This window comes from Dreissena polymorpha, chromosome 4, assembly GCF_020536995.1.
Source record: "Dreissena polymorpha isolate Duluth1 chromosome 4, UMN_Dpol_1.0, whole genome shotgun sequence".
NCBI lineage: Eukaryota > Metazoa > Mollusca > Bivalvia > Myida > Dreissenidae > Dreissena > Dreissena polymorpha.
The window spans coordinates 36,560,629-36,580,545 of record NC_068358.1 but is presented as its reverse complement, the minus strand read 5'-3'; the positions used below and the strand labels follow the sequence as shown (position 1 = coordinate 36,580,545).

The following is a 19,917-nucleotide window of genomic DNA, read 5'->3' as shown; positions in this document are numbered from 1 at the left end:
ATATTTTTGTTAACTGTATTGGTATAATCTTATGTTATACACTTGTCGCCAGGGAGTAGATATCAAGGGTATTTTTGGCTTTCCATTTAAATTCAGATTAAAAAGAAAAGAAAAACAAACAAACGAAGACAATATAATATTTGTACAAGCCCCAATTGGCGCCAAGTAGTTTTACGGCCTCATTGATACTTTTGTTTCTTATATGTTTGTACTGTGCATCCTTGGGTAGTGATATTGCTTTAAAATATCAGTTGATTAAGGTCTTGAATGAGTTTAAATGGACTTGTTCACTTCAAGCAAAATAAATATAAAAAATAGTCGTACTTTCAAAAAGAATGCATGCATTATCTTAACTACTTTTAGTTTTCAGACACTTACAAATAATATCTGTTTGAAACTCAGAAAATTTAGATACACACAAATATTCCCAAAAGTAAGCGTTATTTTTTTTTTAGTAATTCTTACAATACACTTATTGCATAGGGCACTTGCCAAAATAATAGAGTGTGCTTGTAAATACTTTTTGTAATTATTAAATAATACAATTTATGTTGCAATTAATGAAAAACCATTTCATATTAAAGATGTTGTTTTAAAGACAGATACTCAAGTGTTGAATTTTGATCAATGAGTTTGAAGATAAGCAATGAAGATAAGATATGATTATGAACCATTAAAAGTTAAACATGTACTAATAAATTTTCCATTCTAATTATGATAACATTTTTCTTGAATTGTTTTCTAAACACCTGCAGATATTATTGAAGCATATTAATTTTACTTCATGGTTTTCAGGGGGGGGGGGGCATAGTGCCTTAGATAATTAAATCATTAATACTACAAAGGCATTGGCTCTCACCGAGTATTTTTAAAAGCAATTACATTATCTTACGTTTCACTAACTGACAGGAAACAGTCGTTCCCAAAATGAAACAAAGGAAAAACTTAAAATAATATAAGAATTTTTTAGTTCCTTCCGACTACCTATTCAACTGAGAGACCATTTTGCGTCTAGTGGTCGCAGGTTTGAGCCTCAGGACAGGCATATTTTTCATATTTTAAATGTTGTTCTTATTGTTAGAATTATTTTAAACTATTTAAAATATTAACGTTTTTTGGTTAATTCATTTAATTACATTTTTCTAGAATATGACAATCTGTGCAAAATCGATTTAAGGTCAGCAGCCCAAACAATCTATGTCAAAGTATAATGTAATGCTACTTTTGATGTCCATGTACGCAGTAATTTGCCAAGGTGACATATTTCATTTAAATAGAAGGAAAGGGCATCTTTTTGACAAATATAAGCCTAAATTCCCCATTTGCTAAGGTTTATGTTTCCGATAATGCGTAATGCTATCATGTATTAATGGTAAATAGCTACCACAAGTTACCCCAGGATAGTTTGCCATCGTGCAATGGTGTCATTAGACGTGTTTGTTACCGAGACATGACAAATCATTGTGATGTATTGGTATCTGTTTACTATATATATTTCAGCAAGGATTACATCGTATAATTTAAATGTCAAAGTATTGAGATTTCAGATATCTCATGTTTAAAATGTGAAAGGTAACTAGATCTAATGAATTACACAATGAGATTGCACTAAATATTCCATGGTAATAAATCTGCCTTCAATCTGTACTGTAGTTTGGTATTATGTAGGATTGAAAACGAGAGCGCTGAAGACGTTGGAAGTCTATAGGCTAGATACATGGACATATATTCCCAAAGTATTTTAAGTCCACAGGACATTTGTTCTTGCAGGACCGGACTGGGATTCATTGGACCGAAACATCACATCACCAACTCAAATTTATTGAAATACCGTAATGATAATTGGAAAAATGAATTAGAAAAAAACACAACACAACACTGAACAGGACCGGACTGGGATTCATTGGACCGAAACATCACATCACCAACTCATATTTATTGAAATAATGATAATTAATTGGAAAAATGAAATAGAAAAAACAACACTGAACAATGAAAGCAAACAAATCACAACACACTCGCAGTATTCTAAAGAAAAATAATTAAACCTTAATGTAACAACAATTCAATTTCTCAATTGAAAATTCAAGAGTTGTATGCTGTTATGCCAATGGATCTTAAAACAAGATATTGATAGTTAATTGTGACAGTGACTGAAGAACGTAAATAAACTAGCTTTACAAAAACAAAGCAGTTATTGGAATTAAGAAAAGTTCAATCACAAATATGTCCCGGTTGCGAAATTGTATGACAACTCAGAATAAAACTTCAAATGTCAACAAACTGGCCAAAGATGTATAAATCAATAAAAAGCACTAGGAATATGAAGCATAATTTTGAATGGGAACGAACGCTTAATACCCCGATTTTATGGAACTGAGTTGCAAAAAATGCTGTTTTCTTTTCTTTTTGACATCCCTTATGTCGCTTAAATAATAATGCGATATGCTATAATAGCCGTTGTATATAATACACATTGCATTGAAATGACTATGGTTTAAGTCCCATTTCATGATTGTATGCCATACAAATAATCATTGCTAACACATGGCTTACACTTACAACAAGAGATGAAACCTCTTTAATATTGCATTTTATATAATATGAGTGGAAAATATGTATTAGTGTTTCACTTCACAATTTCTCTCATACTTTTTCTAATATGTTAATGATTTGGTCTAGTTGAACTGAAAGCATTTTCTCCCAATCAAAATTTCAGTTACTGTGGTTATAAATACTTGCTACAAAAGGTCTACAAATTCAGGCATCCTAGCTTCAGCGAGGGACCGGGAACAACCACTCTACGTCTTGACGTGTTGTTGCTGTCAAGGGCAACGAAGAAGCAAGTGCTTCTGGAACTGACAGTACCATGGGAAGCGCGAATGGAGGAGGCACACAAGAGAAAGAAGGCCAAATACCAGCCGCTATTTGATGAGTGCCGACGACAAGGATGGAAGACCAGGAATCTCCCTGTCGAGTTTGGTAGTCGGGGCTTCGCCGGGCAGTCACTCTGGAAGACGTACGGAGTACTATCAACTTGCCAATAGAGAATCACATGCCAAAAACATTAAATATTTCCTTTAGAATTTTGTCCTTTTGGCTTTTGTGTAATTATGACAAGATGTAAACATAAATGCCTTTATATCATTTTTCTGTATCATTACTTTGCTGCAGTACACTTAAAACTGATTTTTTGCAAAAATGACCAATGAAAGTACGACAATGAAAAAATATCATATGATCACAAAAGCTATCAAATAAACAGTTTATAACGCTGTCATTTAACAATATTTCAGATTAAAAAATGTTTCCTTGAAAATAGATAAATATTACCTATAATAAAATGATGTACACAAAAGCGCTCACTATCGCCAATAAAGGATCACTCTTTACAGCATTATCCACCCTGTCAGATCAACAGTTGGAGCATCTTTTCACAAATTTGTAAAATTGTACATTTATCCAAGGTACACACTATGCAACAATTGTTTTTGATTTGATTATACTTTTTCGTGAAATACACGATAGTGACCCCCTATTGGTGTGACCCCTATTGGCAAGTTGACTGTACTTTGCATCACTGGAATGGCAAGGAGACGGGCAAAGCAGCAGCCAATTGTATAAACGGTGGTTTAAATTAACTGTGGTAATTTGATTACAGCTGTTATTTATATGGAACAGGTTACCACCTTTTATTTTCCTTTAGAACCATGGAAGAGTTACTTGGCATTGATTGGCAAAATATTCTAGGAAATAAGCAAGTTGAAGCACAATGGAGTGTGTTTAGAACGAAATTACAAGCAGCCATGGAATCATGTATTCCAAAAGTCCAGGTAAATGATAGTAGGAAAAATAAAAGGAACAAAACAATCTATATAGACAACACATTAAAAGCAAAGATGAAAAGGACACAAGTACAGGCAAATTGGAAATGGAAAGGACCGGCAAGAATATAATAGAGTGAGAAATCAAGTGCGTCGGTTGACACGTCAAGCTGTTAAAAATCATGAAAGAAAAATCATAGAAAAGGTTTAAGAAAATCCAAAGAATTTTTGGACATATGTCAATTCTCGAACAAAGACAAAATCATCAATTCCTGACCTGTATACAAGTGAAGATAAGTCAGAGGTTTCGAGTAGTGATTATGAAAAAGTTGAAATTTTTTAGGACTTTTTTCCCTCCGTATTTACTAATGCTAGTGACAGCCCATTGCCAGATTTCGAACAGAAACATGTTGAGCACACTGACTTTTCGAACACTATAAATATAACTCCTAAAATTGTGAAAAAGAAATTAGATATGCTGAAAATTGACAAATCCCGCGGTCCCGATAATATGTGTCCACGCCTATTGAAAGAACTTAGTTCAGCATTATGTAAACCATTAGCAATTATATTTGACAACTCAGGTATAAATGCGGAAGTACCAGAGGAATGGAGGTTTGCGAAAGACACAGCTTTACATAAGAAAGGAGACAAGAAGGTAGCAGGCAACTATAGACCAGTGAGTTTAACGTGCATTGTGTTCAAAGTATTGGAAAACATTGTTAGAGAGGGAATGATAAAACACATGAAAATAAATAACTTGTTCAGTGAAAAACAATTTGGATTTATTCCTCAGCGTTCCACAGTATTGCAGCTACTTGAGGTAATTGAGGTAAGTGGACTGACAGTTTAGATGCAGGGAATGCGATTGGTGATGCCTATTGTGACTTTATGAAGGCGTTCGATACTGTGAGTCTTCTTACACATAAGCTCAGTATGTACGGATTCGGAAAAACTTACATAAACTGGATTAAGGCGTTTTTAAACAACAGAAAACAGCATGTGACAGTAAACAATGAATATTCTTCTTTGAAGGACGTAACAAGTGGCATTACACAAGGATCTGTTCTAGGCCCCATACTGTTTGTTTTGTTCATAAATGACCTGCCCGAGAGCTTGAAAAACGATAGTGACATATACCTATATGCTGACGACACAAAAATCTAAAGAGAAATTCATAATACCGAAGACTGTTTGAAATTACAGGAGGACATTCATTGTATGCAAGACTAGTCTGAAAAATGGTTATTGAAGTTCCATCCTCAGAAATGTAAATGTATGATCATATGCACAAAAGAAAGTACTAGAAACTTCAAATATACTCTAAAAACTGGAATTGAGCCTATGGAAAAATCTAAATCAGAAAAGGACATTGGGGTTATAATCGATAATAAATTGTATTTTGAAGAACATATACTAGAGAAGGTGAACAAGGCTAACTCAGTACTGGGGGTCATACGCAGATCTTTTGAATATCTTGCTAGAGAAACATTTGTGACACTATATAGAAGTTTAGTTAGGCCACACCTCGAATATACCAATCAAGTGTGGGCACCACACTTAAAGAAGCATATAGACCTGATAGAGATTGTCCAGCGTCGTGCTACAAAACTGGTCCCTGGATTACACGAGTTACCATACGAAGAAAGACTGCGAGCTCTGAAACTGCCAAGCCTGTCACATAGACGTATTCGTGGAGACATGATAGAGACATATACAATCATGAATGAGAAATGTGATTACAACCGCATAATATGTTTACATAGCTACATAATGAAGTAGTGGCTGACCAAATAACTAGAGGACATAAGCATAAGCTATATAAATTTAGACCAAACTACAATTTAAAGAAACACTCATGCACATACAGAACTGTTGACCTATGGAATAGCTTACCACCTAGTGTTATAGACTCAAACAAGATGTGTTTGTGAAACACAATGTCCCCCTATATGATGTTTGACCTCGAAGGATGACCTTGACCCCTATGTTATGTTTGACCTTGAAGGATGACCTTGACCTTGACCCTTCACCACTCAAAATGTGCAGCTCCATGAGATACACATGCATTTCAAATATAAAATTGCTAGCTATAATATTGCAGAAGTGACATTACATGAGCAATTTTGACCCATATATTTGACCTTGAAGGATGACCTTGACCTTTTACCACTTAAAATGTGCAGCTCCATGAGATACACATGCATGCCAAATATCAAGTTGCTATCTTCAATATTGCAAAAGTATTCATAAAATAAGCGATTTGGGCCACATATATTTGACCTCTGACCTTGAAGGATGACCTTGACCTTTCACCACTCAAAATGTGCAGCTCCATGAGATACACATGCATGCCAAGTATCAAGTTGCTATCTTCAATATTGCAAAAGTACTCATAAAATGAGCGATTTTGGCCACATATATTTGACATCTGACCTTGAAGGATGACCTTGACCTTGACCTTTCACCACTCAATATGTGCAGCTCCATGAGATACACATGCATGCCAAATATCAAGTTGCTATCTTGAATATTGAAATACTGCAAAAGTGTACATTAAATGGGCGATTTTGACCCATATATTTGACCTTTGACCTTGAAGGATGACCTTGACCTTTCACCACTCAAAATGTGCAGCTCCATGAGATACATATGCATGCCAAATATCAAGTTGCTATCTTCAATATTGCAAAAGTTATTGCAAGTGTTAAAGTTGGCGCAAACCAACCAACCAACCAACCAACCAACAGACCAACAGACAGGGCAAAAACAATATGTCCCCCACTACTATAGTGGGGGACATAAAAATATGCAAACATTCGAACTGAGACTAGATTAGTTCTGGGTGGATCAAGAAATAAAGTTTTAACTATAAATCCACCGTCGTGAGAGGGCAAAGCATCCGCCACAGTGAAGAAATCCTAGAGCTTGTGTCACAGGAGTAATCTGTCTACCGGAATCAACTATGTAACTCTGTAACTTTGTATAAACGATGGTTACTGCGCGGTTACTTAGCCGTTGAAATTGTGTAACTTATCGCAGTAAAATTACCAACAATGCAATAATAAACATGACGTCATTTTCGCGCAAATTGTCAATTTGACAGACGACGTTTTACAAAATGGACACTGCCAAAAGAGCGAAAGCTTTTAGCGAGCGACAAATTGACGTAATAACTGAATTCATGAAAATAAATATCCACAAGCTTCGAGCGAACCATGGCTCGGGCGGTCCGGGCATGGTTGCTCGAGTCAGAGAGATATGGTCCGAGCTTTTAGCTGGCGTAAATGCTTGTGGAAACGGCCCGAGGACACTCATGACACTCCAACAAATAAAAGAAAAGTGGAGAAACATTGTAAATATACAATTAGTATGTCTTTTATTAGAAATTGACATAAAATAGACAATTTCCATTTAACGAGTGAAAATGATTAAGCGTACGGCAGTCTTGAACATCAATGTGATCCGCTATGGGTAATGATCCGGTAATGTTATAAACTTGACTGCACTGAGGGATATATATTTCGCCCGGTGGTGGGCTCGAACCATCGACTGCCATAGTAATTACACGTTTTTTTTGCATTTTAGCTAACATCTAGGGATTTTCTTACACAAGGGTGGCGCAAACTACAATTAATAGATCTACAATTCACCTAGCAATGGCAGAATATCGAAGAATTTCAAAACGCGAAATGAAATGTATCCATTTATAAATGTTATATTTATTTTAGACAAAAAACGCGAAATCCGAGGTATCAAGGGAGCGGAACTATGCTGCCGCTATGGGGGGATGACCCATATTGACAGAAGTGTCAAAGATCTCGCAGGCGGTGCCGAGTCTTTTCGCCAACCCGTCCTCGTTTCATGGCATCGTGGACGACGCAGATACCGTCATCGGTTTGTTCTTCAGACAAAGTCCATTTGTTTGTAAGTTAATTCATCAAAATCGTTGATTTTGTCTGTGTGTAAAATAAAGAACGCCATGGTGGTCAGTAGATCGTGTGGTAACCAGCATCTAACCCAGCTCCTAAAGGTGGGTTAAAAATAACAGCGGTAATAGAGCGATTAATGGGATTGTCAACGTCGTTTTTATTATACAAACCGCCGAGACTGGTAACCGCGATCTTGCGGTTACCTTGTGGTTAAATTGTTTATACAATCGGCTGCAGATGTCTGCAGGCAAGCAGAATCAGCCTCAAAGTGGTTATGGCAGATGAGAGAGCAGCAGTGGACAGCTAATCAGTCTCTGGTCGAGGTTTGATCATCCTCTGCCGGCGCACCTTCGGAAGATGTCGTGGATAGCGCCAAAACATCTAATGAAGGAGGACTCCACCTGAAGAAGAAACTGATTCATGGACATAGTCCATAGTTTATAGGTAAGCACTTTTGTAAGAAAGTAAAACAATACTAGATAAGGTATTTGAATTTGTTATGTTAATGTTATTACGCCTGACAAAAATGGCGAAGATAAAATAGAACTGAGGGGTTCACCAGTGAACATTCAATCTCTAGTAAACAGCTTGCTTTATGTTCTCCATTGTATATAAGCCACACTCTATGAAAAGGGTGCTTAATGCATGTGCTGAAAGTATTGTACCAGTTAAGCCCATGCAGTCAGCGAAGGCTAATCATATACTAAGTTTTTGGCTTTTATGGAATTAGTTGTCTCCTCTTAACAAAAATTGTTCCTGTTTAGCACTTTACACACATGCAGTAAGGCCTGTTTTCCCAGAGCTTGGTTTATTTGTATCTTCTTGACCTTGTGGCATCTGTCTTAGTTTAGTTTTTATGCTCCCCCAAAATTTATTTTGGGGGGAGCATATAGTCGCCGCTTCGTCTGTCCATCCGTCTGTGTGTCCATCCGTGCACAATTTTTGTCCGGGCCATTTTTCAGCAACTAATGACCGGAATTCAATTAAACTTTATGGGAAGCTTCACTAACAAGAGGAGATGTTCATGTTATCAGCGGGTTCTGGTCCGATGATTTTTTACACAGTTATGGCCCTTTGAAATTTTCCATTAACTGTACATATGTGACATATAGTGTACTTATAAAGGACCACAATGGAAATAAGGGTTTAATTGCAAACCCTTTATTGTGCAATCCTTAACGTATAATGTTGATTGACATGGCTTTGTTTATACATGCAGGTTGTTTTTATTACTTTAATATTGTGTGTATATAACATGCTGCCATGTAAATCTATGCATTTTTATGTTGAAATAAATCTATCTATCTATAGTGCAATTCTTGTCCGGGCTATTTCTCAGCAACTGATGACCGGAATTCAATAAAACTTTATGGGAAGCTTCACTACCAAGAGGAGATGTGCACATTATCAGAGGGTTTTGGTCGGATGATTTTTCACAGAGTTATGGCCCTTTGAAATTTTCCAGTAACTGTACATATAGTGCAATTCTGGTCCGGGCTATTTCTCAGCAACTAATGACCGGAATTCAATGAAACTTTATGGGAAGCTTCACTACCAAGAGGAGATGTGCATATTATCAGCGGGTTCTGGTCGGATGATTTTTCACAGAGTTATGGCCCTTTGAAATTTTCTATAAAAAAAATTATTGTCCCCCCAACTACTGTGCCCTCAAGACGTTTCCTTTTATCTGAACATATAATGCAATATTGTGACAAAAAAAAACCTTTGGGGAGCATCACCCGTCTCCGATGGTTTCTTGTTGTAAACAGTCATCATAATGATTATATCTGCTTAAAACATTCAGTGATAAAATAACATTAAATAAGTATGGATGTTCAGTTTGTTAACTTGTGAACACTCTAGAAGCAACAGTTATTGTCCAATCTTCATGAAACTTGGTCAGAACATATGATATCTCAGCTGAGTTTAAATAGGGTCAGTACTCACATAGGATAAATAACTTAGTCACAAAAGCAATTAAAGAAAAAGATTGGGAACACTATTGACGCCCCATTTATTGCCCATGCTTCGTGAAACTGGATGAGAACATATGTTTCAATGATATATAGTGTGTTTGAAACTGGGTCATGAGGGGTCGAAAACAAGGTCACTATGTCAAATTAAGGAAAAAGCTTGTGAACCCGCTAGAATTCACATCTGTTAGCGTAATCTTAATTAAAGTTGCTCTTGACCTTTGTTGTCATGGTGACTGTGGCAAGTGAGATATGGTTTCTGTCCATTGAAAAACATGGTCACCATAAGGGCGGGAGAGTTTTTCTTATGTTGCTATAGCAAAAGCATTTGAACAATTAGAAGCCATGCTTTTGACCCGCATGAACTGGCTATGAACATGAATAAATTGTATATATCTGGGCTGAGTTTTAAAATTATTGTGATTTATTTAAAAACAAGGCTGCCATATTTGTGGGCAGTTTTCTTTATCTGCAGTCTTTTGTGAAACCTTGTGAACTCAACCTGCTTAGTTCCTTAGGGTCTCAGGTGAGCGCCTGATGATTTAGGCACTATAGTTTAAAAAACAACAACTTTAAAACAGCATGTCATCCAAATCAACTGGTCCCACCTTTCTACATTGCACTTGTCTGTTTGCATATCTAGGTTTGTCAGTGTGCACTATTGCACGGAAGCAGTCACAAACATTTCATTTTAGTTTCTTGACTGCCGAAACTACGGAAATAGCACCAATACACTCTCAGCTCCTGATTTCGGGATCAACACAAGAACAGTTTTATCGGCTCAGTCATGACAATTACCTCCACTGGAAGCTGATATTCAAACGGGGCATAATAAACAGCATGATGCCATTTTAATTACGGAGAGGAACTGAGAGATGACAGATCACTTGATTTCCTTAATCCTTAAACACTCACTAGCTGTAGATTTAAAGTTGATTTTCAGATTTTCCTATAATGTTGTTTGTACAAGTTGTAGTAAGTTTTCCTTGATGTTTTTTTATGAACAAGTTTTGAGGAATTGCACCTTTGGTAAAGAAGATAAGAAGAAATGTAATTTAGGAATTACAAATTCTGAAGAGATTTTAATAATAGAAATATTTTTTTTTTCAATTGTTTACCAACGTTACCCTGTGAATAGCAATATTCACTATTGCTGGCAATCTGACTTCCTAGTTGTTAACTTTCCCAACAAAATAGAAGAATTTAGAACAAAAAAACAATCAAGATTCTTCTGAAACAAAAACTAGTATATTCTATTGCACATGAGATGCAGGGGAATGTAGCATCACACAGGCACCCAGTGCAAGCCTCCAGGAGGTATTGCAGTCTCACATCGTCATAGAAAGAAAATTTGGCTGAACTTTTGCGATTTCTACTTAATTTAAAGAGAATTAAATAACATGGGAGACAATGTCAGAATTCTTAAAATATAATTTACCAAAATATTACAATGGGTGTAGCATTTTTTTTGTCTTGAGGTTATCATGCTTTCTTATGAAGTTGCATTCCATTTGACTATCTGTTAACAACAGTCTTTGATTTATAAATTATTTATTATCCAGCTGTGTTATCTAAAAATAGATTACTATGTGCAAAATATTATAAAAGCTGTTTATAAATTATCTTTGGTTTGATCATCTTCTCTTAAAATTTTTCCCATGAAACTGTTTTATTTTGGTTGTATTTTATTTATTTTTACTCAATTTAACTCCTGTATCAGTGACTGTTTTGAACTGTTTATAACCTGAAATGTAACTGATGATGAGAAAATAATTTAATTAGCCTGAAAATAATGTATGTTTTTTCTTTGATGTTTTGGAGTAAGAAATGTTGAAGAATTATTAGGTGAGTTTCAGTCAATTAAGTCTTTTCTGATGCTTGCTCAGGAGAGAGTTTCAAGAAGCCTTGCTCTCAGAAAACTGGGTTTAATGCACACGCTGGAAATGCGGATACTTTGATAACCGATGGCACTTTGATAACAGAGAAAAACCAAAAGCTGGGCATGAGTTATATCCTAAAGATTATTTTTTAGACAATGCACATTGTTGAGTTAATAAATGGTGTATCCTTTTCTATTGGAGAGTATAACATTTAAGAAAGAATGGAAGATTTTTAACCCCCCCCCCCAAAAAAAAATAATTTTGGTTGGAAAACAGCATGAACTGGATGAACAGTAAACATTTAAACAAAATAAAACTACCTAGAAATATTGCAAGAAGTTGTTTGATATTCCAGCATGTAGAGTAATCACTGTGCTTCAAATACTGAAAATTTAATAGTATTCAATGAAATATAAACACAGATAGAGCATGTTTTAATTGGTGATATTCATGAAGTTGCAGACCCTTTGAGACCCGATAAAGGACACTTTAGATAACAGAGACTTTTAACTAATAAGGCACTCTGATAACCAAGTTTTATCTTCTACCTGAAATGCATTTATGTATATTATAGCTATTCTTACCAAACATTTTGAAGTACGAATCAATGTGCATAGTCAAGTGCGACACATTGGAAATCTATGCATAAATCTATGTTAATATTTAATTATCCCCCCTTGATCACTGTTTTTTTGTGTGGCAACTATTAAGTTTCAGTATTCAATTATAACCACTTGGTTTACATGTGGCAATTATTTAATATTCATATTCAATGACCCCCCTGCCCCACCCCTAATTAATCACTGGTTTACATGTCACAACTATTTAGATTCAGTGTAAAATTATCGCCCCCTTGATCACTGGTTAACATGTAGCAACTATTTAGTGTCAGTATTCAATTATCAACCCCTTGATCACTGGTTTACATGTGGCAATTATTTAGTGTCAGTATTCAGTTACCACCCCTTGATCACTGGTTTACATGTAGCAACTATGTAGTGTCAGTATTAAGTTATCAACCCCTTGATGACTGGTTTACATGTAGCAATTATTTAGTGTCAGTATTCAATTATCATCCCTTGATCACGGGTTTACATGTAGCAACTATTTAGTGTCAGTATTCAATTATCACTCCTTGATCATTTGTTAACATGAAGAAACTATTTAATGTCAGCATTCAATAATCCCTCTTTATCACTGGTTTAAATGTTGCAACTAGTTAGTGTTAGTATTCAATAATATCACCCTTGATCACTGTTTTTTGTGTGGAAAATATTTAGTGTCAGTATTCAATTATCCCCTATTGATGGCTTGTTTACATGTGGCAACTATTTAGATTTAGTATTCAATTATCCCCCTCCACTCTTGATCACTGGTTTACATGTGGCAACTTTTTAATGTCAGTATTCAAGTGACCACTCGCCAGCTGTCAATCAAACTCACGTAATAATCAATCAGATTTCGTTTATTGCAGCCACATGGTCTGACAAACAAAGACTGTCGGAGTATTGGAATAAGCATTTTATGAAAACACAACTTATTGGGCGGAGCGATCGCGTATTTAGCGACTGGTCAATTATCCCCCCTTGATCATTGGCTAACGTGTGGCAACTATTTAGTGTCAGTATTCAATTATTCCCCATTTATCACAGTAAACATGTGGCAACTTTTTAATGTCAGTATTCAATTACTCCCCCCCCCCTCTTGATAACAGGTTACCATTTAGCAACTATTCAGTGTCAGTATTCAATTATCCCCCCATTTTGATCACTGGTTTACATTGTGGCAACTATTTAGATGTAGTGTTAAATTATCCCACCTTGATCACTGTGTTATATATTTAGTGTCAGTATTTAATACCACCATCTTGATCACTGATTTACATGTGGCAACTATTTAATGTCAGTATTCAATCATTCCCCCTTGATAACTGTTTCACATGTGGCAACTATTAACCATCACTATTCAATTATTCCCCCCCCCTCTTTGATCACTGGTTTACCTGTGGCAAATATTTAGTGTCAGTATTCAATTATCCCCCCCCCCCCTTGATCACTGGTTTACGTATGGCAACTATTTAGTGTCAATTATTTATAACATATATACTCAATACACAGCTGTACACAGCTTTGAGACATTTTGACTTCATTATTATGCCTCCCTTCGAAGAAGAGGGGATTTAATTTTTTGCTGGATGTCGAGCGGTCTGTCTATCCGTCGGTCAGTCGGTAGACAAGTTCGTTTCCAATCAATAACTCGTCAATGGATTGATCAATTGGCTTCTTACTTCACATATGCATTGGCCTTGGACAGAAGATGACCCCAATTGAAATTGGGGTCACTAGGTCAAAGTATCTGTCACAATTAGTGTGAAAATTGTTTCCGATCAATAACTTGTCAACGAATTGACCAATCGGCTTGATACTTCTGATGCACATTGGCCTTGGACAGTAGATGACCCCTATTGAAATTGTGGTCACAAGGTCAAAGGTCAAGGTCACTGTCATAATAAGTGTGAAAATCGTTTCCGATCAATAACTCGTCAAAGAACGGATCGATGTGCTTGATACTTAATATGTGCATTGGCCTTGGACAGTTATGTTGATGACCCCTATTGAAATTGGGGTCTCTAGTTCAAAGCCCTGTTTGGGGGACATATGTCTTCTACCGTGGAACTCTTGTTTATTGTTGTTGTCCTATTATCAATCAGCAAGTATCATATTAGACTTTGTTTTACTTAATTGTGGAAGGTCTTTGTTGAGGGTTTTGATAACTTCATGTGCAGCTTGGCAGTTTCGTACGTTTGAAGCCACTGTTTTAATAAAATAAAGATCTTTTTATACTTGCCTCATATAATTACTATAATCCTTACATATCTACTATGAACCTTACAACCCCTCATAATCATTAATGGTTATACCATGATCATTACAAAAAAACCATTATCATTATGGTTATACAATAAAAGCCATTATAATGAGGACTTTCCACTTAAATACCACTGGTATAAGTTTGCAAGAACTTAAGAAAAAGGGGCTTAAAACATGAAGAACTGAAAGCAGATAATGATGTTTTCTGAAACTGTTTACATTGGATGTATTAAAATGTCTGCTGTGGTGTGATGATTGCTAGAGGAATGATAGCAGCCATTGGCTTGCACCACAGAATGCTGCCATGTACCCTTGTGCAATATTTTCTTCTGCTCCCATGCCAGTCTTGTCATTGCAATTAGTACAACTGATTTATGTAGCAGGGTAAAAAATGCATTATGTAACGTTGGGCAATTAGAATGTTGTTAAAGTACTTTTTAAAACTTGATAAATTATTATGATTAAAACTGATAAATTATGTTTTCAGTACGTTTAATACATATGATATGATTAGTGACATCAGGGCCCTCGATTTGCACTTTTTAGCGCCAAATATCGGCGGCTTCCCCCATGAAAAAAATATACTGTTTTCCCCTATTTCAGCTAAAAATCCCCCCCTCCAATTTTTTTTTTTTATAATACTTTTATACCTATGTTGCCAGCTGGTATTGTGCTATTAACCTTTGATTAAATGTATATTTATTATGCCCCCCTTCGAAGAAGAGGGGGTATATTGCTTTGCTCATGTCGGTCTGTCGGTCTGTCTGTCGGTCGGTCTGTCGGTCCGTCCACTAGGTGGTTGTCAGACGATAACTCAAGAACGCTTGGGCCTAGGATCATGAAACTTCATAGGTACATTGATCATGACTGGCAGATGACCCCTATTGATTTTCAGGTCACTAGGTCAAAGGTCAAGGTCACAGTGACAAAAAACAAATTCACACAATGGCTGTCACTACCACGGAGAACCCATATGGGGGGCATGCATGTTTTACAAACAGCCCTTGTTTAAATTACATTAAAATATAGCAATTTTAAGTGTTGAATAGTTGGTGAAAAGATCATCTTAAATTCCCCTTTTAGCCCAAAACAACGCAAAATTCCCCCCTCTAAGGGCCCCGGCCCCAATCCCCCAAAGTGTAGCAAGGGCCCTGGACACTTTCTTTGGTATTTCATTGAAATAATATAAAATCAACACATTAAGAAAAAAAAATTAGTGTATTGTTTATATTTGAAATAATAGATAATAAAAACAAGAAAAGTCCATTTTCTGTAAAATAGTTAAGTAATTTTATAAATAAAATAAGACAAATGTACTTTGTTGAGTGGGTTTTTTTTGGAATAAGTATTACATGTTAATTATTGGAACTGTCAAGTTCGAGTCTTCAATCTTTACCCTCAACTTTGTAATAAGGAAGAGCTGCATTCTTTTTTAAGTGTCATCCCAGATTAGCCTGTGCATCACAGGCTTTTCACAGACAACACTTCACTCTGATTGAAGTTTTTGTTTAAAGGAAGTCTCTTCTGAATTAAAAAGCCTATTCAAGAGGAAAGTGTTGTCCCTGATTAGCCTGTGCAAAGTGCTTAGGCTTATGTGGGACAATACTTTACACTCATGCATTAAGGCTTAAGCTCAGTTTTCTTAGAATGAGACTCTGGTATATTTTAAATGATTGACATTTCCAGTATTTGGCGTTTGGCACATCTGGCTTATATAAAAGTTGCAGCTGAGCTGGTAAAAACCATGCACAACAATTCATTGTGGACTGTGTTATGTAATTTAAATCTCAAAGAATGCACAAATAGAACTACCAGTCTAATTTGCCAGCATTCTTAAAGAATATTAATGTCTTCTTCAAATTATTGCAACTTTCTCTGTCATTGGATAGTGTGGGAAGATATTTTGAAAGCTTACCTCTACATCTCTGCAAATATGTATTGTTCTTTGTCTAGCCTTATATGTTGACATAAGAGGAAAATCACTAAGGGGCGTAGCTGGGCTAATTTTCAGCAAACGGCATGCTAGGGGGGTCCCGGGGGATGCTCCCCCATAAATTGTTTTCTCTACGAAGCTGTAAGTGCATTCTAGAGAGGTTTTAGACAATATTATACGGCGTTATAAACTTGGATATCATACCATTTATCTTCGATTTTAAAACATGTGATTTTCCTTTAAGATTTATATTCTAGAATTATGTAGGGGTATGTCATTTAATGTATGGCTAAATAAAACATTAATATGGTATAAAATAGGACATAACACTTTTGGATAAAAGTAACTAAAGCTTAATTTGTATTGTTAAAACACAAATAAAAGAGACATAATAAAGCAAAATATCCATCTTTTAGATAGCAATAATGTCTATCATATTTACTCGATAACTCTAGTCACTTACATCTCTTGTTGTATTCTCTACATATAGCAAAAAACTATACACATAAACTGTATACATTCTAATTAATGCAAAGTCCCCTGTATTACATGCATTACATTACACAAGAAATAAAAGAGCCAAACGGCGCTCCTTTCGTTAGGCAAATATGTCAATGATCTCTTCCAGATCCATCTCTCGCTCTCGGTGTATATTCAACAAGACAAGACCGGACATGTGCTCAGTTCCCATGGTGCAACGGAGGTATGTCTTCACCCGTCTCATTGTAGAAAAAGACCTGCGTTGTTGCTGTCGATACTGGCATGCAGAGCAGAATGAGGAGGCATCTTCGAACATTGGGGTAGGAGTTTTCCATTGCGGGGGTAAGCGCCGACTCAAGGGTTTTGAATGGCTCAGGAGATGAAATCTACCACTTCGCCTTCCACCTTCTACACTCCCTGGCAAATGAAACATAGTCAACCTCAAGGTCCGACTGGAACTTGGTGAAAATCTCTTGAACAAGATCGTCTGTTAATTCGATCACCTTCAATATAAAAAAACGTGTGGTGTAATTGAATTGGGATATACATGCGGCATATTGCATAAAACTATAACAAAAGCGTTTGTATAATCTGTGCTTCTGATTGGGTAGAACACTTAATGTTTGGATTTGTATTTTAACTAATGGCATCGCAGTATTTTTCAAATTTGTCCCACAGTTTAGTTTATTAAACCATATCACTGTATCGTCAAAACATAAACCCGAACATTAAATAGATTTATATTTGCTTATCGCTGATTTACATATACTTAATTTGTATATAATCATTGACTGCATAAACGCATGTGTATTATTATTATTATTAACATTCATAAATAATTTATTTGACAAAGGTAGATCTATCTCTGAATGTCCGTAAATTTCTGATATTGCAAGTTACTGTATAACTGCAATACAATATCATGTAATTTTCAGCAGTCTGGTCTCCGGCACTTAGAGCCTGACTACTTTGAAAAGTCCGACGACGGCCCTGAGTCAATAGCAACAGAAACGGCACATGTACGCACCTTGGTTGGTATGAGATATTGAACATTGAATCGTGCGTGCCCTTGCAGTAGCCATGAGTCTAATTTCTGTAGCAGATGACCCATGAAGGGAAGATACATGTTCGTCTTCCAGTTTTGGGATGGGGTAGCTGCTGGGGCATAGGGCATGTGACGATGGTGACCGGCATGTCTAGGCATAGATTGGTCGATACCAAACTCCTCGGCAAGCGCTACAGATTTATTCATTCAGTGCATCCCATCTCATCTGCTCCATCAGCCTATAAAATACCCGCTTATATCCCCGTGGTCATTGGCTAGTTCATCTAGTGTAACAACATCAGTTCTGCAAATTACCAGATTTAATGCTAAGGTACCTTGATCGGAAAATTCATATTCCTTGGGATGAGTGCCGAAATGAAACATATCTAATCGGACAGAGAATCAGATGTAAAACATGTTTTCTTTCTTGATATGCTAGCATTGTATACCATGTCTTCAGTTAGACAATTTCAAGATATGCCGGTTTTGATGAGAGTTTTCTATAAAAGGAACATGATATAGCTTTCGTTATTTGTATTACTCTCAGATCCATCAAAACTTGATTGAACTTAATTACTATTTGGCATGAAATAAAATAAGTTCACATCAGAAATATGTAAACACATATTATCACTATCATTAATATTAAAGCTTTTTAACTGCATTTCAAGGATGTTAACCGAATTGCAGTTTAATTTCAGCTATGACAAAAAAAGAAAACAAGACGAAATTGACTTTTTAATTGAAATTTATCATTGATATGGATTTGCCTATAGACTGCTTAAAACAAAGTTATTCCATGCACACCATTTTAATGCCATTATAATCTTAAAGAATTAAAGAACATAATTTTAGGATGTTATCAAATGCTATAACATAATCCCAAGTTGCAGAATACAGCCGGGCTTGCAGACGCTCATGCTGATTGTATTGCATGCCATATGTTTTTAAGCGTTTTAAATTATTTCATGTGTTTTTATTGACAGCAGCGTATTATTTTTATTGCAATTTTATACACTGTTTTCCAAAGAAAGTTTTTGTAGTTTTTGCCATGCTGTTCAGAAATAATTAATTATGCAAGCACCTGCTGTATTAGATAATGTTTATTGGAGGAAAACGATGAAACTGTGATCATTTTATTGATAACATCACTTATGATTATTTCTCAATCATTAATCTTTAAAAAACTGTTTTGTTTCTGGAAATGTTATAGTTTGAGATGTCATTTACTCTCTGGAAAAGTTGCTTTTCTCAAAAGCAAAATGCTTTTAGTGCATGCGTCTGATATTTAAAGATTATATTCAATATCCATTTCTTGATTAGTTTATTTTTATGTCAAGACTGAAAATGTGCCTAATGAAACAAACGCACTAGAAATATTTTATTATGTCTAATTAAGAAATATCTAAATTATATTTGATATAATTTTGCGAAGTGAATAGTGCTTTGTATAAGCTCCACTGTCGATTTATTGTTCTCAGCTTTTTTCATAACATGTTTAAGTTATAGTTAAAGGACTGACTTAAGGAGACTTAACTCTTGAAAGTCAAGATGTTCATTAACAGAACCTCACTCTGGGAAAACAGGGCTTAATTATCGTGCTTAGTTCTTTAGATGAGTCATGGCAGTTTGCACAGGCTTACCAGGGACACCAGTTTCTGTCTAGACTGGATTTTGCTGAGAAGAGACTTTCTCTTAACCAAATGTTCCATAATAGGGAAAATTCTTTCCTGAGTGAAATAAAGAAAATACATAAACAAAAATAAAGAAATCGTAGTAATGCTTCATCGAATATGTAGTTCTTCGATGCTAGATCATTGATGGGGTGCGTAGCACAGTTATGCCTCTATTAAACCTTTGTGCCCCTCTTGGGCTTCTTGTATTGAAACTTCATATATGAACTGGTAATTTAATACTTATTTCACGCGTATGGTCTTGTTTATGTTTCAGACAACATTGATTAAGGGCGAATACAGTATG

The 19,917-nt window shown here is 35.7% G+C and overlaps 2 protein-coding genes across 2 annotated transcripts in view; one reads left to right on the top strand and one right to left on the bottom strand.

Moving 5' to 3' along the window:
- The window catches only part of LOC127879383 (FRAS1-related extracellular matrix protein 2-like), a 326,727-nt gene that overhangs the window by 137,271 nt on the left and 169,539 nt on the right, over positions 1 to 19,917 (top strand). The gene's annotated exons all lie outside the window — the stretch shown is intronic.
- Positions 16,820 to 18,883, bottom strand: LOC127879390 (uncharacterized). The gene is made up of 2 exons (XM_052426174.1): positions 17,920 to 18,883; positions 16,820 to 17,395 (listed from the first exon to the last, which is right to left on the bottom strand). Exons 1-2 carry the CDS (start codon positions 18,142 to 18,144, stop codon positions 17,279 to 17,281), a joined length of 342 nt encoding a protein of 113 aa, XP_052282134.1. The 5' UTR covers positions 18,145 to 18,883; the 3' UTR covers positions 16,820 to 17,278.

What these genes read in the sequence shown, in the direction of transcription:
- LOC127879390 (XM_052426174.1), bottom strand. Translation starts at nt 18,144, where the DNA reads ATGAATAAATCTGTAGCGCTTGCCGAGGAGTTTGGTATCGACCAATCT. An exon ending in AATATCTCATACCAACCAAG is followed by an intron (nt 17,396 to 17,919) that starts GTGCGTACATGT and finishes TTTATATTGAAG; the next exon opens with GTGATCGAATTAACAGACGA.